The sequence below is a fragment of the Macaca nemestrina genome, chromosome 3 (genome assembly GCF_043159975.1).
Source record: "Macaca nemestrina isolate mMacNem1 chromosome 3, mMacNem.hap1, whole genome shotgun sequence".
NCBI lineage: Eukaryota > Metazoa > Chordata > Mammalia > Primates > Cercopithecidae > Macaca > Macaca nemestrina.
In genome coordinates, this window is record NC_092127.1 from 124,919,709 (window position 1) to 124,946,737 (window position 27,029).

The 27,029-nt window shown below is 35.5% G+C and overlaps 1 protein-coding gene across 50 annotated transcripts in view; it reads left to right on the top strand.

Annotated features, from left to right (window-relative positions):
• LOC105463581 (adhesion G protein-coupled receptor L3) overlaps nt 1-27,029 on the top strand; it is an 856,114-nt gene that overhangs the window by 705,779 nt on the left and 123,306 nt on the right. For all 50 annotated transcript variants that reach the window (XM_011710771.3, XM_011710772.2, XM_011710773.3 and 47 more), the window contains 4 exons: nt 14,422-14,605; nt 15,500-15,622; nt 20,478-20,686; nt 21,655-21,831. In XM_011710771.3, the coding sequence (XP_011709073.2) occupies nt 14,422-14,605; nt 15,500-15,622; nt 20,478-20,686; nt 21,655-21,831 (693 nt within the window). The remainder of the gene's footprint in view (nt 1-14,421; nt 14,606-15,499; nt 15,623-20,477; nt 20,687-21,654; nt 21,832-27,029) is intronic.

Consider the following 27,029-nt stretch of genomic DNA (forward strand, 5'->3'; position numbering starts at 1 on the left):
CTGCATGAAATCATCAGGGACCAAGGCTGCATCTGGTTTTTTGCTCCATCATCTTTAGCACATGCATTTCCATCCCCAAGATGACAAGATGGCTACTTAAGTTCCAATCATCACGTCATGCCAATCTTCCAAAAGGAAGAAGGAAAAGGATAAGTACCGGAAGGATTTGTCCCTTTTAGTACTTTCCAGGAGTCTCTCCAAACTATTTCTTATTATATTATGTCGGCCAGCCTATTTGCATGGTTAAATACTTCATTAATAGGTGCAGCTTTGCAGCTGGGCATAGTGTCCAATGATTCTGTGTCTAACACAAGAGGGATATTGGGCAACTAGCAGCTTCAGATGCAACGAAAATGCTTTTTCTTTTTCTTATTTAATAACAGTGAAATCTTACTCAGTTTTAATGTAATAACCTACCATAGATTTTTGACAATACAAAGGTAACTTTTGAACCCTAGATATAGATAACAATGTTCTTCTACTTGTTCTGTTAGTCATAGTTTGAGATTAATCATTTTGTCTTAAAAAAAAAAAAAAACTTTTAAAAGCGATTTGAAACTTCTCAGATTGCATTTTTCTACCTTTTAAGTAATTTTTTGAATAGCTAATATAGACACATGGTATAAAATTCTAAAGGTAGAAAATAATTATTTCTCCCTCCCTCTGGAACCTCTGCATTACTAACTCCAGGGCACGCCACTGACATTGTTGTCTATTTCAGTGGTGCCCTCTTGCGGTTGCGTAGTTCAACCCGGCCTCTTTTCTCTTCACGGTCTTTCAGCAGTCCTTTTCCAAAGCATGATCACTGTTAGCTTGCTTGCTTTCTTTCTTTCTTTCTTTCTTTCTTTCTTTCTTTCTTTCTTTCTTTCTTTCTTTCTTTCTTTCTTTCTTTCTTTCTTTCTTCTCTCTCTCTCTCTCTCTCTCTCTCTCTCTCTTTCTTTCTTTCTTTCTTTCTTTTCTTTCTTTTCTTTCTTTTCTTTCTTTTCTTTCTTTCTCTTTTAGACGGATTCTTGCTGTCACTAGGCTGGAGTACAGTGGCGCGATTTCAGCTCACTGCAACCTCCGCCTCCCGGATTCAAGTGATTCTCCTGCCTCAGCCTCCCAAGTAGCTGGGATTACAGGTGTGAGCCACCCTGCCCGGCCTGTTAGCTTTTTAAATATCTTACCAGAGGAGACTATTTTTACTCACATCTATATTTTTATACTGTTTCTTTATAAATCTTGTCATACAATCACAAAACAGTGTTGTTCTCCTTGTCGAGAGAAAAGACTTTGGGGTAACTTGTGGCCGACCCACACAATGGGGTAGCATTCCGCCCTGGAAAAGAGTAAATGTGTAGACAGGATCACAAGCTAGATTAGGGTAGTGTTTGTATCAACAGAACAACTTACCTCTTCATCAGTAGGAAATCGGTTGAATAAACTACTAAATAAAGGAATACTTCCTAGCCTCAGAAACAGTGAGGTAGAACTTGTGTTGACTTAGAAAGATAGGTGTGATATATTTTCAAGTAAAAATAAACAAGCAAGCCAAAAACGACAGATAACAACCTTATTGTACGGACTGAGTTTGCTCTCATAAATACATAAATATTTACAGGTCTAGAGAGATCCACAATGAACTGTCAAAAGTGATTTTTTGTGTGTGGAGTTTTACGGTGTTCTATAAATGGAATTTCAGCTTTTACCATATATACTTCTGTAATTTAAAACTGTTTGTAAATATGTCTTTTTAAAACTAATAGATACTATTTTTTGAAATGGTTTTAGATTTGTATCTAGAAAATCTAAAAAATTGATCAAGTCTGATAGAAAGTTCCCATTGACATGAACAACTTCCTCTATTGTTAACATCTTACACTAGTATGGTATATTTATAATAATTAATCAACCAATGTTAATATATTATCATTAACTGAAGTCCACAGTTTATTCAGATTTTTAAATTTATTATCTATGTCCTTTTTCTGTTTTAGGATCCTATCCAGGATATCATATTACATTTAATTGGCTCTGCTAGGCTGTGGCAGTTTTTCAGACTTTCCAACAAGTATCTCCTTTTCAAAGTCTGAAAAATACATTTTTTATTAAAAAACAGTAAACATATATACTTTAAGAAAAGCATAGATTTATTCCTTCATTCAATCAGGCAACATTTGTTGAGCTCATTCAGACACTATTTCAGGTGCAGGGATTCGGGGGTGAAGACAGACAGAGTTTCTGTCTCTTAGGGCTCACACCCTAGTTCAGCCAGCTGGAGTTATGGAGAAAAATAGCCAGTAAATCAGTCAATCAATCAAAGTAATAAAATAAGATTGCAGAAATGCTATTCAAAGAATTAAAGCAGTCATACGAGTAAATATGACCTTATGATTACTTCATTTCATGCAGATCAGGGAAGACTTTCTAAGGAAGTGATAGGCAATTCAGCAATGTGACTACCTGGAGAAGAGCAATCCAAGATCAAAGGTCACCCAAGGCCGAGATGGTCAAGTGACAAGTGGTTGGAGAGTTCAGGGAATAGAAAAAAGACAAATATGCCTGAAGCAATGGGTTGAGGGAGAAGGCTATGGAAAAAAGTCAAGCATCTGAGTGCTATTAAAAACCTTTGACCAGGGTCATGACGTATTTTTTGCAAAATGACTTTCGCTGCAAACTTTGTTTTCCTCTGATATTGATTCTTATAACTTCAGCTATTATCCTTGTGTAGATGATTTTCAAAAAAAAAAAAAATTTAAACAACTGCTTTACACATTGTCAAATTCCTCTGTTAATCCATTCCACCTACTGTCTGAGTAATGTTTTAAAAATGCAAATTTGATCATGACTTGACCCTATTCAGCTTGTCCCTTACTCTTTTTTATCCTTATAGAAAAAAAAAATCCTTTTCTGAACTACAGTGCTTGAATATCAGACTCCTGTTGCTAATTTCTCACCCCTTTAACTGGCTCCTCCTCAGATCCTACACTGCCAGAGGATTTAAATACTTTCAGTTCGTGTCTTTGTACCTTTATAGTCACAGCCCCTTCTGCTTGGATTAATTCTAGATTTGCTTTCCTTTCTCCTTCTCTTTATTCCAGTAACTTTGATTTACCTATCAACACTCACTTCATATGTCAATCACTCTAAGGAAGCATTCTTTGTCCCACTTAGTCTGAATGAATGACCTCTTATGCGAACTTACAACACTCTCAGTTTTCCTCTATTACAATTTCCTCAATTATCAAGCTGTATTTTAATGTCTCTTCATTCTCTCTATCAATAAGCTGCTTGGGAAGGAACAGTGCCACTTTTATTTCTACATCTTCAGGACCTTTTAAATTGTATTTAGCACATATTAAGTGGTCTCCAAATATTTACTGTTTGATTCAAGCTCCAGGCTCAAATTTCTGATTGCCTACTAGTATGTCCACTGCAGCAGAAATTCTGACAACACTTTTCAACATTTGCTGTTGCCAGTCCCTCTCCTCGCATTCTCCCTTAAATTCACCTCCTCAGGCTTGTGCCCCCACTACACCACTGAAACTGCCCTTGTTGACCTTGTTGAGGTCATTAATGACTTCTAAATGCTGCTAGACCAACAGTCGGTAGTCAATCCATACCTTACTTGATTAATTAGAAACATCTAGCACAGCTGATCACCCCCTCTTCCTTGATATATTATCTTTAGGACAACTCACTTTATTTTTCTCCTACCTAATTGACACTTATTTCCAGTCTCCTTTGCTGGTTCCTCCTCTTCTCCTCAAACCCTTAAGCTTGGAGTGCCCCCTAGCACAACAGTTAGTCCTCTTGTCTAAGCTTTGTACATTCACACCCTTGGTGATCTCATTGATTTACATACCACCTATACGTCTATCACCTACAAATATTATCCATGGCACAGACCATTCTCCTGATCTCCAGAATTAATTTTCCAGCCAATTTCTCAATAGCTTCACTTTGTTGTGTAATAAACACCTCAAACTTTCCATATCTATAACTGAATTCCCAATCTTCATTTGCAAACCATTCTTCAGCATCTCAGTTGAAGTGGTTGAGCCCCTCCTCCCACCTCTACTCTTTTCCTTCACTTTACTCCAGACGCTTGCCATTTTAAGGTTTTGGACCATGCAAACCTTCAAAAGTTCCATTTGAAGACTTTTATTCTGGCTGTTCTCTCTGATTGGAATGCTTCTCTTCCAGATGCCTGCATGGCTAACTCTCTTAATTCCTTTGTCGTTTTTGAATTGTTACCTTTTCAGTGATGCCCGTCTGTACCATCATATTTGAAAGCCAACCTCTATCCCAACACCATCCCTGATTCTAGATCCGCCTATCCTGTCTATTTTCTTTTATTTCACACTGTACATTGCATCTTCTAACAGTATATGGTTTATTATTTGCTTCCCTTGCCAGAATGTTCAGTTCTAAGATTATTTTTTCTCTGTTTTGTTAAGATGTATCTCAAGGGTCTAGAACAGTGTTGGCATGTGTTAAGGGCTCAAGAAATATTAATTAAATGAATAGATGTCCTGCTTCGAAGTGTTGATACATAAAATTGTATTGATTGCTCCTCAAAAGCAGTATCTCTGTGGTTTTCTTTTTTGTTTTACAATCACTCTGTTACCCGGAACAAAAATAGAGTTATTATTTCTAGTTCAAAAAGAAGAATTTTTGGACACTTTCTTGATTATTTTTGAAACCAAGGAAAACCCTCTTTCCATCTGTGATACCACACTCTCTGACTGCTTACTCTTTCATCTTCATTGTCAACTATTCTTACTTCATTTGCCCCTCTATTTTGTTAGTGTTTCTGTACCATCAATTCTTCTTCCACACAGTTTATCTGGGTAATTTCAGATATATCAATGGCTTTAATAAGCCTACTTAAATTTATGATGCATGCATTGTATTAAGCCGTTTTTCTGCTGCTGTAAAGGAATACCTGAGCCTGGGTAATGTATAAAGAAAAGAGGTTTAATTTGCTCATGATTCTGCAGCCTGTACAAGCTTGGCACTGGCATCTGCTTAGCTTCTGGGAAGGGCCCTGGGAGATTTTACTCATGGAAGAAGGCAAAGCAGGAGCTGGCATATCACATGGCAAAAGCAGGAGCAAGAGAGGGAGTCGGGTAGGTGTCACACACTTTTAAACAACCAGATCTCACAAGAGCTCACTCGCTATGTGAGGACAGTACTCCGCCCTCATGACCCAAACATCTCCCACCAGGCCCCACCTCCAACATTGAGGATTACAGTTCAACATGAGATTTAAAAGGAAAAATATCCAAACTATCTCATGAACTATATTTGAATATCAGATATCTTATATAAGCTTCAGGCCCATCTAGATGCCATTCAACTACAATCATGCATTACCAGTGAGGATACATTCAGAGAAATGCTTCATTTTGCTGTCATGCAAACCTCATAGGGTATACTTACGAAAACCTAAATGGGATAGCAGATTACACACCTAGGCTACGTGGTATAGCCTACTGTTCCTTAGGCAACAAACCTGTACTGCATGTTACTGTACTGAGTACTGTAGACAATTATAACACAATAGTATTTGTGTATCTAAACACAGAAAAGATACAGTAAAAATATGATAAAAAGATAAAAGCTAGTACACCTGAATAGGACAGCTCCATTTTAATCTTATGGGACCACCATGGTATACATGGTCCATTGTTGAGCAACACATCATTATTCAGTGCAAGACTGTATATTCCATTCAAAATAGGCAACCTGAATTTACTGTGTTACTCATACTCTCCACCCACACATATACTCTTATGCCCACTACCTTTTGAAAAACAAAATTCCCATTTGAAGTAAGTGCTACCTCCTTGACTACCCCAAATTCTACGCATTGCACTTCTTTCTTTTCCTCGTCAACTGACATTAGCTAATCAGCAAATAATTTTAAATATCTTTGGAATAATCCCTGCTTTTCTTTTTCTCCAGAACCAGAATTCATGTACTTGAGCCCTGGTTCTACTCTATGTTAGCTAATTAGCTTTTAGCTAGTTACTTAACTTCTATGAGTCTCAGTATTCTCACTGTAAGATGATGATAATAAATTATACCTCGCTGGGTTACTTCGAAAATTAAAGGAGTTAATGCATGTAAACCATTCATATCAAGGTCTGGAATACACTCCACAAACATTAACTGTTACTGTGTATCACTCTGTTACCTTAAATTTTCTTTTTTTTTTTTTTTTTTTGCAGTGACTATTTGTCACTTTGGGGAAGAATTGTAAATACCTTAACATAGTTTGCAAACCTCTTTGAAATCTAGCCTTCACTTACCAGTCTTACCACTGAACCCCTTATACTCTTTGCTCTACCATAAGGAATTTGTTTTCAGTTCCTTCGCAGTGCCTGTTCTCTTTCACCTCTGTGCCTGTAAGTACACGCTGTGACCTTTGTCTCTTTGTTCAGTGTTGAGTTTCATCTTGGAAATGTCCCACTTCATGGAGCTTTTCCAATACAGAGCTTGAACTCTATGTTTCCATCATTAAAATGCTTGCCATGTTGGATTTTAATTACTTGTTTAATTGCCTGGCCTAACTATATTGCCATTACCTTCAGGGAAGGGAGAACATCTGTCTTTCTTGCTGCATCCCAGTTGACTGCCACATTGAAGATGCTCAATTAATATTTGTTGAATGAATATTGAGTTAGCAAGGAGTTTAAGACAGGTCTGTAGATCCATTTAATTCCTGTAACATGATAGAGATTTATTTGACAGCATTCAGTCATTTCATTCTAAAGTAGAATTAAACAGTGATATGATCAAATACAGTTTGCAAAAAATAATGCTTTAAAAAAAATAAGGGTCTCTTAAAGACACACTCTGTTCTATGAAATTTTAGTTTCACCTTGTTTTACTCCTAAAGGTCCTTATTGCTATACTAAGGTCACTTGTGTTATATGATCTAATTTTAATTAAGATTTGAAAATGCCAGCACTTCACTGTAATATAAAAGGTAGTTCAGAGATTAGTGGTTTTTATATACTTAATAATATCAAATGACAGTGGTTATAAAAAGCACCTTAGGTTTATTGATCAGATGTGTAAATATCAGTCATTCAACTTGACTTGTAATAAAAAACCTGCAAGTTATAAACTGTTTTGAAGACACTTCTAACACTTGACCTTTACATTTTGATTTGAATCAATATCTAAACGCAGATTGCAGTACAATGTGTCCTATTCAGTAATGATTTTAAACTTTTGCTTCATTTTACTTTACTCTCAACTGATAAACTTTATATCAAGAAGTCAAAGTAAAGAATTAAAGAACATTTTGTTTTTATTATTTCAAATTATAAATCAATGGATACTATTTTCATCTATCTATCTACAGTGTATACATTCAGAAAGCAAGAAATGGGAGCAGAGACCTGAAAATATATTTTTCTTCCTTAATATATCCTGAGATTTAGATATGAAGAAAAATATTTAAATGTAACTGTATAATATAATAAAATAATAATATAATAAAATAGCATTATTCAGCATGATTATGGTATATATTGATAAGGACATAATGCATTCAGGAAGACATATTTAAAAAGTGGAAGTAGAGTAAAATATAATGTATATTACTAGGCTGTTTTTCAAAAGAATTTAGGCAATTCATTAGTACAAATGTATCTATTATTATGAAATAATTGTTTCCAACTTTGTATTGGGCTGCCTAATATCAATTTGCTTTTTTTATTTGATCATCATCAGCTTGCTCATTACGTACTTTAGCTTTGGATTTCCTCTTCAGAGTCAAAGAAAATGTATTCATCCTCTAGTGTCTAACTCAAAAATAAACATTTTCTGGGATGTTTTTATGGTCCTCCCCAGCAAGAATCTGTTACTTTTTTGCTGTATGCTGTGGGTTTCTAGATCTGTTTTGTGCTGGATCATAGGTAAATTGAAGGCAAACTCTATGTTTTCTTCTCTAACCTCATTCAACAGTGCCTTACCTAGTTTTTTGCATATAATACATATTTAATGAAATCTTATTAAATTACATTAGAAATTACCTTTGGAAACATTATGGAAAACTTTTTATAAAATATATATATATATATTTTTTCTTACTCATAGTGTCCTGTGTTCACTATAATAACCTGTGGTTCAGATTTTCTTCTTCTGAACTCTGTCATCTTAACTTCCTCTCATTCACCCTGCCTCCCTCCCAAATTATGGTGATATATGAACACGTTATTCTCTCAGAAGTATTTGGGGAGACAGGGAAAAAATTAAAGAAACAAAAAAGGATGCTTTCAATTTTCCTATTGTATATAATGTCATTAATAATTTGATAATAAAAGTAACTTATCTTTATGTGATAAATATTAATGAATACCTAAAAGGTATCACAGCACTAAAATTTACTCTGGGAAAACACAAATGAATATGATCTCTTCTCTGAGGACATCGTAGTCTGGTGAGAAAACCAGATACAAATATGGATAATTCTGTTAAAGATAAACAAATACTAAAATGGGAGCCTTCTGTGGTCTGACTGCTTGTGTCTCCCCATAATTCATGTGTTGAAACTTACTCTGCGGTATAGTGGTGTTGGGAGGTGGGGCTTCTGGTGAGGTGATTGGGCCATGAGAACAAAGCCCTCATGAATGAATGTTACTAGTGCCCTTACAAAGGAGGCCCAAGGTAATTTGTTTCTCTCTTGAACCCTGTGAGGATGCAGAGAGTGAGACCTCACCAGACAGTGAATCTACAGGTACCTTGATCTTGAGCTTCTCAGCTTCCAGAACTGTGAGCAATAAATTTCCGTGGTTTATAAAATTGTTCAGTCTAAGCTATTGTGTTCTAGCAGCCCAAATGGACTAAGAGCCCACTGGGGTATTGATTCTCTGAAGTGAGACTAATTCAGGGAGGTATTGGCTAGCTAATAAGTTTTATCATTTCTATTTATTCTTTGCTCTTATACTCATCAGACTAATAACTTCAGAGATTTTTATTTTGGCTGATATGAAAATGGAGAAAACTGACTTACGTATGAGTTATCACGGATGGCAAATCCCTCATCTAGGAGTTACCGAACACTGCTTTGGGCTCTTGTAAATGAGACAGTGTCTCCTCCTTCAGAGAGCTCGCCATCTGTCTAATGGGAAGTTTAAGATAGTTGTGCAGGTAAACAAATATATGAGACATCTTTAGATAATGACATATGATACAAAGAAAACAAAACAGGTAATAGATTTAAGGATGGGGGGATTCTCCCCCACCTTTCCCCTGGTTTTGCTAATAATGGAAGACCTCTCAGAGCAGATGATATTTGAGCTAAAACCTGAATGAGCTAGTGATTTAAAAACTTGTCTGCAAGGCCGGGCGCAGTGGCTCACGCCTGTAATCCCAACACTTTGGGGGGCCAAGGCGGGTGAATCACGAGGTCAGGAGATCAATACCATCCTGGCTAACACGGTGAAACCCCGTCTCTACTAAAAATACAAAATAATTAGCCGGGGCTGGTGGCGGGTGCCTGTAGTCCCAACTACTCGGGAGACTGAGGCAGGAGAATGGTGTGAACCCGGGGGGTGGAGCTTGCAGTGAGCCAAGATGGCACCAATGCACTCCAGCCTGGGCGACAGAGTGAGACTCTGTCTCAAAAAAAAAAAAAAAAAAAAAAAAAAAAAAAAAAGAACAAAAAGAAAAACAAAAAAGCCATGGTGGTAAAGTTAGACATTTATACATCTTTCCATAAGGCATTCCTTCTATTGGAGTATTTATTTTTATGATTTTCAAATGGAGGAAGAGGGGATAACTAAGTTCCCCAGATGATTTTGCTTACTTTCATAGTTTGATATTTACTGCTCACCTGGGTAAGAGGTGCCACTCATGTGTTTCTCACTGTTGATTCTTTTGTGTATTCTTCCTGAGAAATCTTAGGCTATTTCACAAATACATCCTCTTGGAATAATGACAAAAGTTGTCATTGCAAAAATATATAGCAGTTTTTCGCAAAGGCTTTTGCAGTAGTTATAACAAATAAACTCTGTATTTTGAAATATATAAAGTGTAATTATAAAGTATACAGCATCCTTAACGAACATATCAGAATTATATGCTATGAGTAATATCCGTCAACTGAATTCGCCTAAGGTCTGAATTTAATGATAAGGGTCCTAATAATGTTGCATTAAAAAATAATGCAAATATATATCTAGTAGGATATGGTATGTCCATAATCTTGGTGTGAATCAAAATGACTTTTGGCTCTTTCCCATTTGTGTTTGATTTTTAGAAACAGTCAAAAGTCACTGAGAGTTTAGTGGGTATACTGTATGATGAAAAGGATAATACTCACCCCTACCTACTCTCAAATTGAAATATAATAGGTCTTATGTTGAGCTTATGAAAAGAATGCAAATAACTAGTTTGAGAAAAAATAATTATCTTGTGACCAGATGTCATAGTGTGTGAATAAAATATACAATACATAAATGTATAAGGAAATCCAAATATAGGTATTCATTGAGGAGTTGTAACTATTTAATTAACCTTCATTTAGCTAGTAAAGGGACATGTCAGCAAGCTTTAGAAAGTTTAAGTCATTTATAATTATAAAGCTTTTAAGATGGACTTAATTGTGCTGTCTCACTAGCAGGAAATGGGGCATTTTATTCAAGTCTCTAAAAAAATCATTATGAACTATTTAATACACATGTTGCCTTTACTCTCCAATTCCTCAAAGCTTCAGGTAGTATAGGCTTCTGTAGTTGTGTAAGAGACCAAATTATGCAGATTGCATTACTGAAGATTTATTCCTTCCAGATCTCAATTCAGTGTGGCTATTTAGCAATTATCAGATGTGAAATGTGCTTTCTAAGTGAAGACTTCCCTTCTTCCTACACTGGACTGTGATATCAATTAAAAGTAAAAACAAGGTTACATTTTGAGCACTTGTTATGAGCCAGACAACTTTCTGAGATGATTATATTATCATACCAAATTCGTAGATGAAGTATAGAGAAGTTAAATAACTTGCCCAGTGTCACACAGTAAGAGGCACTGTGAAGGTACAATTTGGGGGATGTGGTTCCAAATCCCACACTCTGATTTTAGAACTACAGAATACTGTCTCTCGATCCTTGTGTAAACATTTCCTTGCAGTTATACTTAAGCAATGGTGAACAGGTGTGTCTTTGAGCAGACTAAATAAATGTTAAATTGGTATCATAACTCACCAAATCCTAGGTTTGGTGGCCACATGTTGAGTGTGTTGCTTTTTAGTAAACTTGGCAATTGTTTGGGCTTAAAGCCCAAAATTAGTAGAAAGCCTTCCTAAAGACTGCCTTATCTTGAAGAATACACTTGTTGAATACTTGTAGCTATGAAAAAATATTGCACCTTGCACTTTTTCAGTTGCAAAACTAAGATAAATTAATAAATGGTACCTTTGATTTATTTGCTGTCGGTTCAAAGACATACAAAGTTTTTTTAGATAAAGCAGTCTGTTGTAAACACGTTCCTGATTTTGTTCATTAGTTAATATATATATACACATACACACAAATATATACAGTATTTTATAGATATATACACACATATATACAGCATTTTATGTGTGTATATATATTTAAAGGACATACACACACATATACAGTCTTTCATATATATATACACACACATATATACAGTCTTTTATGTATATATATATTTAATGGAGTCGTTCAGGTTTTCTGTATATAAGATCATGTCATCTGCAGACAGGGAGAATTTTGCTTTTTCATTTCAATTTGGATGCCTATTATTATTATTACCTAATTGCTCTGGCTAAGGACTTCAAGTACTATGTTGAATAGTGGCAGGAGTAGGCATCTTTGCCTTGTCTTTGATCTTAGAGGAAAAGCTTTCAGGTTTTCAGTGTTGAGTATGATGTTATCTAAGGGCTTTTATACATGGCCTTTATCATGTTGAGGTAACTTCTTTCTGTTCCTAGTTTGTTGAGTTTTTGTCATGAAAGGTGCTGAATTTTGTCAAACACTTTTTCTGCGTCTATTAAGACAATCATGTGATATCCTTTATTCTGTTAATGTGGTGTATCACATTCATTGATTTTTTTTATGTTGAACTCTCCTTGAATTCAGGGATAAATTGCACTTGATCATGGTTTATACTTTTTTTCTTAAGTGCTGTTGGATTTAGTTTGCTAGCGTTTTGTTGAGAATTTTTGCATCTGTATTCATCAGGATATGGCCTGCAGTTTTCTCGTGGTGTCTTAGTCTGGCTTTGGTGTCAAAGTAATGCTAGCCTCATAAAAATGTGTTTGGAAGTGTCCCTTCCTCTTATATTTTTTGGAGTTTGAGAAAGACTAGTGTTAATTCTTCTTTAAGTGCAGAAAACTTTGGTAGAATTCACCAGCGAAGCCATCCGATCCTGAGCTTTTCTTTCTTGGGAGGCTTTGATCACTGATTCAATCTCCGTATTAGTTATAGGTCTAGTCAGACTTTCTATTTTTTCCTAATTTAGTCTTGGAACACGTTCTTTCTTGGAACGTTCTCGGAGTTGACCATAGTTGTTTCTTTTTCCTTTTTTCTCATCTTGCATTTTTTAAATTATGAAAATAAAAACAATAAAGGACAGAAGAGAAATATATTATGCCCAATAAAATTTCCCCTAAGGTAAGATTTTAATTAATTATTATAAGATTATTAACTAATTATTAAGATTATCAGCAGCTAAAATGGCTGCTCCATAAAGAACAGGCATAATTTCTCTTGCATGTGGGATTTTCAGAGCATTTTTAATGAATTCACAGTATCATCTAATCCCTGAAAGAATACTTATTTACACTGAAGAGGTCTGTGTTCTCTTGTTTTCTGTTTGGCTTCAGAAAATATCTAAAGTTTTTTTTTTTTTTTTGGGGGGGGGTTCCTATCTGGCATCTCTTTGTTTGGCATATCCTGTTGGCATTCCCTTATAGAGAACTTCCTGGAAAGCAGATCATTTTGTTGTGATCCAGAAATACTTTTGTCTGGCTACTAGGTCATGCTTTACACCAAGAATAAATGACGGAGCTAAGCACACTATATTAAAATGTCCAGTGTTTAAACTTGTGAGAGACTTTTTCGATTTGTGTTGTTCCTCTTTTAAAAAATAATCCAAAGCATGCAAGTTGTGAGTAGGATTATTTTACTTAAAAGTACAGTGATGTTGATTTTTGACCAAAACTTGGAATAGCTGGGAAAATATCAAGAAAAACAACTTTTATCAAAAGGCAAATTAGTTTTTGAAGCTGGTGTTAATTGGCAGCCAAGGTGTTTCATTAGGAAGCTGAATTTTTAACAGTTGTTACTTGGTTACTATGAAAACACCAGCCAGGAGAAAACACTGCCTTGTGGAGGGTATTTCTCTAGTGTCTCCCAGCCCCTCTGCCAATGTGTCAATAATGTGAGTCCTGTTTTAAAACACTTATGTGCTGCCTGGTAACTGTGCCTGTGTTGGCTGTTTATTCAACTTTATTTCTGGATTAGATGCATATTTCATAATGATTTGGGTTCAGGGATGATCACTTTCAAGCTGAAGGTATTGTATCTTTCTATTTTACAATTTTCTATGTTTGAATGAAACCCAAGACCTTATTGGGAGAACTGTTTTTCTTTGTAACCGACAGCATAAAGCAAACCACAGGAAATATATAAATTGTAACTATAGAGATGATTCTTTTGGATGAAGCAATGAGAACTGTAGTGTTTTGTCTCTATGTGTGGGTGTACCTACTGCTGATTTTTTAAAGATAAAACACCTGAGGACCATAGGTAGTAAGGTTCAACTGTTTATTCCCCTCCTTAGTAGTAAACAGCATGAAGAACGTTTCTCTTTGTACATAACATATCTAAAGCCCCTGGAGTATGTATGCTTTGATATTTTCCCCATTCTGACATTTTACTAGCTGGCTAAAAAACAGATAGGTTTGCTATGTGAGTCATCAACCTATAGGCAACAAATTCTTGGATTGTCACATTTATGGTCATCCTTTTAATCTCTGTTGTGTTCAGCATCCAGTTTTATGGTAATGTACAGAAAAAATGATTTGCTCTGAGTCATGTGGTAAAACTCTTGGTTTAAATTTTTTGTCAACAGTTCCCCAGCCAAATAATTTAATTATGTGATCATAGTCTTGTTGAAGCTTGTGTTATTGATTCTAAGAAGAAAGCATGACTTTATTTGTTGTCTTTCAAAACAAAAACAGGTTTTCCTCTTGCTTTGCAAAGTCTCAGCTAGGGTTTTACAGAACAAAATAATGAATGCTTCTGCTGCAGCATGTCACAGGGGAGGCTGGGACAATACTGAACTCATGCACACTGCTGATCCTTGCTTGCTGGGCAACATGTACACCTGGATTTCTGACAGCTATGTGGGTTCACTAGAGACCTCTATCATTCTTTTCATCCTCTTATATAGGCAATGGTCGAGACAGTTAACAACCTCCTTCAGCCACAAGCTTTGAATGCGTGGAGAGACCTGACTATAAGCGATCAGCTACGTGCGGCCACCATGTTGCTTCATACTGTGGAGGAAAGTGCTTTTGTGCTGGCTGATAACCTTTTGAAGACTGACATTGTCAGGGAGAACACAGACAATATTAGTAAGTGGCCTTTGTTATACAGAAGGTCTAGACACTGTTGTATATCTGAAGAGGGAAAAGAAAAAAGTATCTCTGGTGTCCCAGATATGAGTGATACTTTATTTCAATGGAGAAAAGTCATTCTTTTTCTAAAATAAAGAGGGCATCACTTGTCATTGGCTTAAAAGGATAGAAAATCATGTGTGCTATCTGTCTTAGGACATTTCAATATTAGGTTCAATATTGAACATAGTAGCCTGAGATCACTTACAGTGAGGTTTGTTTTTTTAAAGGACTTTTATGTATGTATTATACCATTTAAAATTTTATCCTCTTAATACAGGACTATTAGGAGTTATTTCAGTTATAATGAGAGTATCTTTGAATTCACATTATAAAGAAGTAAGTCATTTGAGTGAAAATGATAAAACAGTGTTTGATAATCATGTTATTTGACTTATAAAGGATATCAATCTTTTTATTGTGGATTAGGAGTAGCTAACACTTTTATTTCAGAAGTTATGATAAAGCTGTTTCAAATTTATTGGGCTTAAAGATCAATATTGATAGGATAGTACAGCTCTAGATTATGAAAGGATTTTTATTTAATTTATAAAATAAAGATTATATTTTGAAACTTAAGGCCAATGACAATGTATTACAATTTGGGATTGAATTTTAAATTTTAGGCTTTATTATTGACATGTTTGTATTATTTACATAATTTTAATAACTTTTATTTGCATTACTTTTATAAAATACGAACAATATATTTTCTGAAAGATTTTCATAAATCATGACAAATAGAACGAGAATTCCAGTGTTTTGATTTCAGAAATACTGCAATGATTTAGGAAATTATTGTAGCTTAGGTATGTTTCTCAATGAGCACGGGTATCTCTTTGATATTAACAGAATTGGAAGTTGCAAGACTGAGCACAGAAGGAAACTTAGAAGACCTAAAATTTCCAGAAAACATGGGCCATGGAAGCACTATCCAGCTGTCTGCAAATACTTTAAAGCAAAATGGCCGAAATGGTAGGTTAGAGTTTATTTTTTAAGCTTGAGGGAATTGAACTTGCATCAATTCATTCTTTTTTGGCCCAGAATATTAGATCCACTATTGAGGAGCTTTTCCCCTCTTCCTTTTCCTACACTATTCTCTTTCTCCTCCTCTTCCTCTTCTTTCTCTACTGTACAGCACCATCAATATTACAGTGATATTTATTCTACAAAATTACCAATCAGATTTGGAAATTGTTCCATTACTTTTCAGTTGCCAGAAACTTAAATATAAAGGAAATTATGGACAACAAAATTCAGAGGATCTGACATCTTTCCTCAAAAGGAGGAACTCTCACTGAGTGTGCAGATTTCACTTGTAAAATTTTTTATGGAAATTTTACTTTTAATTAAATTTTTTTTTTTTTGCTTATTCAGCTTCTTTTTGAGAGTTTTTATGCTTTTCTTTGCAAAGCATACAAACATTTAAATATAAGGAGATGATTTTGGGAAATGGAACTATAAATATAATCAGCTTAGCTTACTACTAAATTGAATACACTGAAAATAATTAAAATTCAATAAATAATCTTATAAAGTATGTCCCAAACTTCACTAATATTAAAAAATGTTTAAACTTACACACATGTATGTGCATGTATATGTATGTGTGTGTATATATGTATGTGTGTGTATATATGTATGTATAGATGTGTGTGTATATATAATATGTATGTGTATATATATATCTCCTCTAAAATAGACCCCTCTTTCCCATATTTGTACATATATGCATACACAGACACACACACACACACACACACACACACACACAGAGATATTTCTTTTTTGCCAAGAAAGGGAGATTGTTTAATCTGCCAGGTGATAGGAAGATGACCTCAGTTCCTAGTCACCAACTTAATGCTAATATTTCGTATTGCAGGGTGAACAGTGTTGATAAATAATATCAAGAAAAACAACTTACATTTGTTGTCATCAGAATAAAATGGTCTGTAAATGTTAGAAATATTGTAAGACTAAACTTAGAAATCATTTTTATGTTACTCATTTGACTAAGAAAATTTTTGAGACAGCAGTAAGATTAAGTAGAGCAAAATTAGATTCCTGCATTAGCTTCCTAAATCATTTCCCTGCTTCCACTCTTTTGCCCTCCAACAGTATATCCTGTTGACAAAGGGTTATTCCTGAAACATACATCTGACCAGTTGACCTCCACTTACACTTACAATGAGATCTCATGACTTAACTAGGCCTGCCAGGTGCTACCTGGTCCACTTCCTTCCTGCCTCATTTGCCACACCTCACATTTGTCTTCAGCATGTTGTGTGTGATCCAGACAGAGTAATCTTGATTCTGTTTCTTGAACACACCAAGCATGTTCCTGCATCAGGTTTGGGGTGTTTTTGTTTTTGTGTTTTTAAACCTTTCTTCTTAGAATACAATTTTTACTTTTTTTTTTTTTTTTTCATGGCACCCTCTCTATCATTCACTTTTTAGAATAAATCTACCTCTATAAGGAGAGTCTTCCCTATCTCCTCTAAGGTAAACTCCTCTTTCCCAATCACTCTTTCCCCATTAGCCATGATTATGCCAATGTTTCTTCATAGCATTTATTCACTTACCATTATAAGAAATAATATTATTATTATTTTTCAATCTGCCTGCTTACTGCCTGGGTCTCCCTCCAGGCAGTAAGTTCCATGGGAGCAGGGGCCTTGTCTAATCTTGTTCACTGATGTAACCCTAGTACTTCAGTGCCTGGTTCATCTATACATCTATATACTCACTACTTAAGTATACAATAAATGTGTGAACCTTCAGATACAAAGCTGTGTATCCGAAGACATGTAGAAATATATTAGTCAAATTCAGTTCTGTGTTCATTTATTTTCTAAATTAACATATAGTTGTTTTTTGTGTGTTTTGTTTTGTTTTAATAGAGAAGAGGGTCTTTCTGTGTTTCCCAGGCTGGTCTTGAACTCCTGGCCTCAAGGGATCCTCCCACCTCAGCCTCCCATAGTGCTGGAATTGCAGGCATGAGTCATCACACCCAGCCTGTTTTTGTTTTTGTTTGTTAAAGTCACATTTAAGCATTCATTTTAGAGCAGAGAATATGAGAGAATTGCCAGTGACTAAGTGTGCTGGTAACACACAGTGGGATGGCAAAATGACGCCATCCTGGAAGTGGAAATTGGCATGAATTATCAGCCAATTATAAACCAATTAAAATTGAAGTTTTTAATGTCAACAAGAAAAATGCATGAATGTTCTTAATTTTCACCTTTCAAAAATCAGCATTTTAATACCAAATCTAGAGGGAAAGAACAAAATTAAATTGTATGTTATAACAGATAAGTATTTAGTGAATTACTATGATTTGCTCAGTACTGTATTAACACTTGTAGATTAGATAAGAATGCTCTCTTCCATTATGTAGCTCTCATCATAATCTCTTTGCTGGATTACGGAAATGATAATGGATATCTCATAGAATCACTGAGACGGCTGGAGAATCAGGCCCAGAAGATACACTAGAGCAAGGAGGCTGACAGCAGCCTATACTACATCACAAAATCACTGCTGTGAAATGTCACTGCTGCCCCAAGTGAACTCTGTAGCAGTAACTGTGCCGCTGCTGCTGCTGCTGTTGCTGTACCACTTCCTGCTTATTTGTATCACTAGCTCCTCATCTGATATCTGAGGCTACTGCATCTGATTGGATGCATCTAGCAGAAGTGCCTAGAGCAACCTATTCACAATAAGCTAGGAAAGCAAGTATATGTCCATTTTGTGTCTATAAATCCCGAAGAGTAGGGAATTTCCCAAACACGGGAGTTAGATGTTAAATAGCCCTCCTCCTCAAAAAAAGAAAAAAAGAAAAAAGAAAGTAACTTTTTTTTTTTTTTGCCTATGTCCTCACACGACTCAATTTTCTTTTTTTCCACTTGATTCTAAGATTCAGAGATAGGGACTGTGACTTCCTCTTCCTAGTAACCATAGTAGTTGGGGCCAGAAATAAGATATAGGGCTTGACTTTTTTAAATAAAGGAAATAAGACAATTTTTAAAAGTGTGTTAAGAGAAAATTCACTTCATAGAGGATTACATTTAAGAGACTGTCATAAAGGAAAAAAATTAGGTGGAAGGACTTGGTGACTTTGTGGAAACAGTGACCTTAAAATAACATGACAGCTGAGTTTTAAGACAGTAAAGACTGTGAATTCTTATGTGTTTTCCTTAACATTGCAATTGAGAAATAATTTACATACACTAAAATATACATTTAGCTTGAGGAAGCATTTAGCTTGGGAATTTGACAGTTGTACATTCTTTTATAATATCACAAAAAGAAAGAAAATAAATCTCTTCTGTACCCAGAAAATTTTCCCATGTCTTTTACCAGTCTTCTTATTCCCTCTCCTCACCTAATAAAACTTTCTTCTCATTACTATTTCTGTAGACCAAATTTGACAGTTTTTGGTTTTTTTTTTTTTTTTTTTTTTTTTTTGAGACGGAGTCTCACTCTGTCACCCAGGCTGGAGTGCAGTGGCACAATCTCAGATCACTGCAACCCCTGCCTCCCGGGTTCAAGTGATTCTCCTGCCTCAGCATCCTGAGTAGCTGGGATTACAGGCGTGTGCCACCTGTAAATTTTGTATTTTTAGTAGAGACAGGGTTTCGCCATGTTGGTCAGGCTGGTCTTGAATTCCTGACCTTGTGATCCATCCGCCTCAGCCTCCCAAAGTGCTAGGATTACAGGCATGAGCCACAGTGCCCAGCCAAAATTTGCCAGTGTTTTAAGACCTCATATAACTGGTACCATACAGTATATACCATTTTCTGTCTGAATTCATTAACCAGGCAAAATATTTTTAAGACTTTCTCATGATGTTCCATGTATCAATACTTTGTTCTTTATTGATGAATAGTATATTCTATTATGTAATATGCCATAATTTATTTGTCCTCCTATAAATAATAATTGACTTGTTTCCAGTTTGGGACTGTTAAGAATAAGGATATATATCCACATGTATTGTGGTGGATATATGTTTCCACTTATCTAGGAAAGGTAGATGTATGTTTAATTTTATAAGAAATTGTCAAACATTTTTTCCAAATGGTTGAACTATTTTATACTACCACCAGAAGTGTATGAGAGTTCCGTTTCTTCCACATCCTTATCAACATTAGTGTGGTCAGTCTTTTCAATTTTAGAGATTCTTGTGGGTATGAAATGGTAACTCAATGTAGTCTTATTTTTTCATTCCCTAATTACTAATGATGCTGATCATTTTTCATGTGTCTCTTGGCCTTTCCTTTATTTATTTTCTAAAGTGTGTATTTATGTCTTTTGCCATTTTAAGATGCCATTAATTTATTGTTAGTTGGTAAAAATGCTGTATATATTAATGAATCTTATTTTTAAATGTATTTCAGTCTGCTTGTTTCTTAATAATGTATTTTGATAGATTTTTGGTTTTGATAAAGTTTAGTTTATCATTTTATGATAAATGTTTTGGGGTCTTATTGAAGACATTTTTGCCTTCTTCAAAGTTCAAGGATATTTTTCTATATTTTGTTCTAGAAGCCTTATGATTCTGGTTTTCATGTTTAGGTGTATGATCGATCTTAAATTTAGTTCTGAGTATGGAGTGAGTTAGGGATTGAGGTTCATTTTTTAAAATAGTGGTATGTAGTTGTTTTAGCATAATTTGACTTTCCTCTCATAAATGACTTGGTACTTTGGTTGAAATGAATGCTGAATTTTTTGTGTGAATACATACTATATGAATTTAATTTTCTGTTTCATTAGTACTAACTAATTTAAGTAGAATGGACAAACTAATCAGAGTTTGCATTTATTTTAGGAGAGATCAGAGTGGCCTTTGTGCTGTATAACAACTTGGGTCCTTATTTGTCCACGGAGAATGCCAGTATGAAGTTGGGAACGGAAGCTTTGTCCACAAATCATTCTGTTATTGTCAATTCTCCTGTTATTACGGCAGCAATAAACAAAGAGTTCAGTAACAAGGTTTATTTGGCTGATCCTGTGGTGTTTACTGTTAAACATATCAAGGTAAGAAAATGGCATATTAACTTGGTTGTTCATATTATCTATATTTTTATAACACTGAACATTAAGTGTATTAATTTTCTTTTAATATTTTTTCTGTTTGACATATAGCAGTTCATTATTTGTACAATAGAGTGGTAATTTTTTTTCAGAAATAAGATTTGGAGGAGAATCATCCTTGCATTTGTAAATATTTATGGTGAAAGCATTCATAGATGGATTTATAAATGCTTCTCCATAACTAAAAAGACCTAGTCCAAGTGTAGAGATCTAAAATACGGCCTGAAAATCATAGATAATATTGCAAAATTCTATTGTATTTGGGATTCATGTGAAATGAATAGATTTTTAGCTGCTCTTGCCGCAAAAACAAGAAAACAACGGGTAACTACGTGAGATGATGGATATGTTAATTTGCTTCACTTTGGTTACCTTTCTACTATCTACAAGTATTTCATAACATTGTGTTGTATACCTTAAATATTCACAATACTATTTATGTTTTTTAAAGAAGAATAGGAGTACATTAACAGAACTAGACATGGTTCTATATTTGATATTTCAAGCAATTATGTCCATGTGAAGATATATTTTTGCATATATACAAAGATTGAGGTTGTAAATTCAACAAAGATTTCTAAAGATCATCCATTCAGATGTTGGTTGTTAAGAGCAATTAACCTCTTTATTTTGCAATGTGTATTAATTAGTGTGATTTTGAAACATTGATACTAGTATGTTGTTTTACTGTTAATTTAAAAAAATAGTGCACTCCTCTCTAGTCAGAGGGAACAAACAACAGCATATATTCAGTTTCCCTTAGAATTGATGAGGCCCATTCATGGAAACATTGGTAGACATCTCTAAAAAAAAGATAGAATATGAAGTTGTATTATATGTAAAGAAAATGCCAATTTAATTTACATGATCATAAAGTAGTTGTTGATTTTATGGACTTTTTTCCCCTTTAGCAGTCAGAGGAAAATTTCAACCCTAACTGTTCATTTTGGAGCTACTCCAAGCGTACAATGACAGGTTATTGGTCAACACAAGGCTGTCGGCTCCTGACAACAAATAAGACACATACTACATGCTCTTGTAACCACCTAACAAATTTTGCAGTACTGATGGCACATGTGGAAGTTAAGGTAAGATATATACCATACAATGAAAATGTTTTAGTACATAATATGATCACTAACTGTAAATAGTCCTAACTATATGGGCTATCATATTTCAATGTTTTTCTACTTTCGTAGTAATTCTATTAAGGAACTCTCGATGTTCAAACCATATCCTTGTGGATGATTCAAAGAACTTGTTATCTCTTTTCCTATTATCAATATAGTTCTTAAAATTGAAGTTTGCTTAATAAACTTCCCCTAGTCCCCCTGTTATTTTGTATAATAAATGTCAGACCATAACCTCACGAACGGGGTAAGATAGCACCCCAGGACCAAAGGCCAGTGGGGTTGGTTTAGAAAGGTGGGACTAGTGAGGTGGAAAAGTAAAGAGCTATGCATAGGTTAAATACAGTCAAACTGACTCTTGGGAAAGCAACCTTCAAGCACAATACCCAGAGAATGATAGTGCAAAGGACTTGGCATACCCTGACATAAGGAAATGGGTTCTGCCCATGCAAGAGGACATTACTCTAAGGAAAATTCCAGATGATAGATAGTTTCCAAAGTCAGAAACATGGCTGCATCAATTTCCTCCCAGTGTGACTAGCTTTCATATGGATAGAGGGTTGTCAGATGGAGTCTATGAGTTTGCAAGGGAAGGGAAGGTTGACAGGGTTTCAGGAGATCAACTCAAGCAGAATAACAGTAAAAGGTAGAAATGCAGTAACTATCAGATTTTAGGAGGCCTAGGCCAGGAAACAGAAAAAAACGCTAAGTAGGTCAGTGCATCAGTAGTAGGTAAGATTATTGCTAACACTGAGTAATATTAATACTTAACCTATAGAAATGTATGGGGTTGAAAACTTCAATTTTTATTTCAAGCAAGATACTTCATGGCCAGAGATGTTCGAGAATGCAAATATCTTGCTTCCCTCATCACAATAGTTAAGAACTGAGGCTGACTCAGATCCACATGTTGGATTCCACCAATTGTTATTAGTTGGAAGAAGGCTATTAATAGATTATATACATTATGTGGCATTAAAAATTTAATTTTTGAACTTTGAAACAAGATGCTCAACAAAAATAATACTTTTAAAATAAATATTGTATGTCTTAAACTAAATGGATAATGACATTTAAAATCTTAAAATAGGTTGGGCATGGTGGCTTATGCCTGTAATCCCAGCACTTTGGGAGGCCAAAGCGGGAGTATCACTCGAGGTTAGAAGTTCGAGACCAGGCTGACTGACATGGCAAAACCCCTCTCTACTAAAAATACAAAAATTAGCTAAGCGTTGATGCATGCTTGTAATCCCCCCTACTCAGGAGCCTGAAGCAGAAGGATCGCTTGAACGGGGGAGGCAGAGGTTGCAGTGAGCTGAGATTGCACCAGTGCACTCCAGCCTGGGAGACAGAGTGAGACTCTGTCTCAAATTTAAAAAAAAAAAAAAAAAAAAAAATCTTGAAATATAGCTTCTTGTTTTTTTAAAAATGTCTTTATAAGTTAAATACAATTTCATATGTATTAGTCTTTAAGATTATTAATCCTGTATAATATATACAAAATTTTTGTCTTTAGAACTAGCATTGGTATTTTGCTTTGGTAGGGAAAAGCACTTATAGCTTCAACACTTTATGCAAAAGTTAAAGCTTAGTTTTCACAGCTTTTTATATTATAATACCTCTGCTGTAATTATATGGTACATATTTCATTGTGAAAAGAAAATGAGTACTTAAAACCCTGGAATGGCTTTCACAAAGATTGAACATTCTTTCATACAATTCATTAAAATTGTTCACTATTTAACTAATACTACTTAGCTTTCAACTTTAGTAACTGGTAAATAGTATTTTCAAAACAATTGTCTTTACAAGTTCAATAAAATGTGAAATAACGTGTATTTTTAACCATACTGTTCAGTTCAGCACATATATGTTAGTGTAATAATATAAGATATGAACACTGGCTTCAAAAGTTTACAGGTTTTCTCTTTAGATGAGACAGAAAAAAAAACAGCTATATAGTTAATAAGGTAGTGATAAGAATGAAGTTTGAACAGTGTACTGTGGGAAAATTGAATAAGTATAATAAAAGTCTGGAGAAGTTCTTAGAGATTTAAAAGCTGTATATTAAGAGATTAATGGATTAGCCAGAAAAGTTGTGAAGACCATTTCAATCAGAGAAAACAGCAGGAGCGAAAACACAAAGATGTTATATACCATGCTGTGTAGAGCATGGTAAAAGAGTTTAGAATTTAATACACGATAAGTATAACAAGGCTAGTGTTTAAGTCAAAATAAAATATCTAAATGTAAGATTTGATTGGGGAAGCAAGAATTGCAGTTCAGGTATACATACAGACTGGATGGTCTTCCTTATGCCTGAAGAACAAAAAGAAAGTTGGAGATTTCATAAAAAGAAGAAGTGTTACATATTGTTTTCCCAGAAAGTTCATTGGCACTAGTCAAGTGTGGAGAGCTGGCAAGCTCTGATTGGTGAGTGACAGGCAATGGGTCTTGGAGTCAAAGGAGGTTGTTTCAGTAGCTATTGGGTAAAACTAGTTTCAGGTTACAACAGACAGTTTCAGCATGCAGGCTTACAGTGAATTCCATTCTTGGAGCCATGTTTTGTGCCCTGAATGCTTTCTTCCCTGTCTTTTGCCTCTGTTTTAGTTGGTATGACAAGAATAACCCCATTCATATGACCATCTTTCATTGTAGTTAGAAACTGGAGGCGGACTGAAGAATTTAGTAGGACTGTGGCCATGAAGGGCATAATTTATTTATTTCCATCTCTGGTGCTTGAATCAGGACGATGTGGAAATTTAGATGGGCTTAACATCTGTAGTCTCGGAGTAGAAGTCTCAATATCCTACATGTCTAAATATTTACAAGTAATACATAAAGTTGGGAAAAATGAAATATAACCTGACTTAACAAAATATAGCTTTATAATAACTGAAGACACACAATCTGAACTTAAGATTCTCAGAATCCCCAGAGTTGTGCACCTGTACATGGCAGTGTCAGAAGAGCCAACTCCTGGCTCACAGTCAGTGGTTTAGCCAACCCCTTCAAAAGGAGGAGGCGTGGGGATGGGGGGGCTCTCTTTCCAGAGTCTCAGGGTATAACTGTGGTATGGATCTTTGCTGTGATTCCATGGGCAACTAAAAAATGATTGCCAGATCTCTAAACAATAATATCACCAGTTTTGGAGAGAATGTGGAGAAATAGGAACACTTTTTACACTGTTGGTGGGACTATAAACTAGTTCAACCATTGTGGAAGACAGTGTGGTGATTCCTCAAGGATCTAGAAATAGAAATACCATTTGACCCAGCCATCCCGTTACTGGGTATATACCCAAAGGATTATAAATCATGCTGCTATAAAGACACATGCACACGTATGTTTATTGCGGCACTATTCACAATAGCAAAAACTTGGAACCAACCCAAATGTCCATCAGTGATAGACTGGATTAAGAAAATGTGGCACATATACACCATGGAATACTATGCAGCCATAAAAAAGGATGAGTTCATGTCTTTTGTAGGGACATGGAGGAAGCTGGAAACCATCATTCTGAGCAAATTATCGCAAGGACAGAAAACCAAACACCACATGTTCTCACTCATCGGTGGGAATTGAACAATGAGAACACTTGGACACAGGGTGGGGAACCTCACACACCAGGGCCTGTCATGGGGTGAGGGGAGGGGGGAGGGATAGCATTAGGAAATATACCTAATGTAAATGACGAGTTAATGGGTGCAGCACACCAACATGGCACATGTATACATACGTAACAAACCTGCACGTTGTGCACATGTACCCTAGAACTTAAAGTATAATAATAATAGTAAATATATGTATATAAAATAGAAAACTAAATTAGACTGGTTAAGGCTTTTTAAATAAAGCATAAAAATGACTGTTCCTATTTAAAAAAACAATAATAGCACCAGTTTATGTTGCAATTTTAGACAGATTATTCCCAATTCTTTGTGGATGATAGATGTCAAACGATTAGACTGGCTGGGCGCAGTGGCTCATGCATGTAATCCCAGTACTTCGGGAGTCTGAGGCTGCTGGATCAGTTGAGGTCAGGAGTTTGAGACCAGCCTGGCCAACATGGCAATCCATCTCTACTAAAAATACAAAAATTAGCTGGGCATAGTGGTGCATGCCTGTAGTCCCAGCTACTCAGGAGGCTGTGGTGGGAGGATCACTTGAGCTCAGGAAGCAGAGGTTGCAGTGAGCTGAGATCCACCACTGCAACTCCAGTTTGAGTGACCAAGCAAGACTGTGTCACAAACAAACAAACAAACAAACAAAATGATTAGACTGGTTGTAGTGTGACAGTTATTTTAATAAGTCCTGGTAAAGTAAGGGATGTCTAGGGCATAGGCAAGGGCTGTTGTAGTAGTCATGAAGAGGATTTATATTTCAGATATACTAGGATACAAAATATAAATGGCTTACTCCCTTGTTTATAGAGGTCGATAGAAGGGCTATACACATGTACATTGTCTTCTCCCTGCTATCAGTAAAAATAGGGAAAGTATTAATGTCCTTAACATTTTACAAAGTAAAAATGATGGCAGAATTATTAGCTACCTTATGTTATTGATCCAAATAATTTCATCCAAGCCAGGCATGGTGGCTTGCAGCCTGTAATCTCAGCACTTTGGGAGGCTGAGACGGGCGGATCACTTGAGCTCAGGAGTTCAAGACCAGCCCAGACAACACAGTGAAACCTCATCTCTATTTAAAAAACACAAAAATTAGCCAGGTGTGATGGCATGCCCTTGTAGTCCCAGCTACTTGGGAGGTTGAGGTGGGAGGATTGCTTGAGCCCAGGAGGTTGAGGCTGCAGTGAGCTGTCATTGTGCCACGGCACTATAGCCTGGGCAACAGAGTGAGACCCTGTCTCAGAACAAAACAATTTCGTCCAAAATTTTATTTGATTCAAATTTAGAGAGAGTTGGTGCAGGTATACCAGAGGGAGAGCAAATTCATGCTCAATTAGCAGCTTAAAAGTAAAATTATCTTAGCTGTGTCAGCACAGTTTAAATTTTGATGTTCGAAGGACTACAAACTCTATTTTGTCAGAGCATCACAAATGATCCATCTTAGCAAGACTGGCTATATATTCACAAGTGATAGATTTAAATCTGGATTGTATTACTCTGGCTCTGAAAGCCTACATTTTAGGT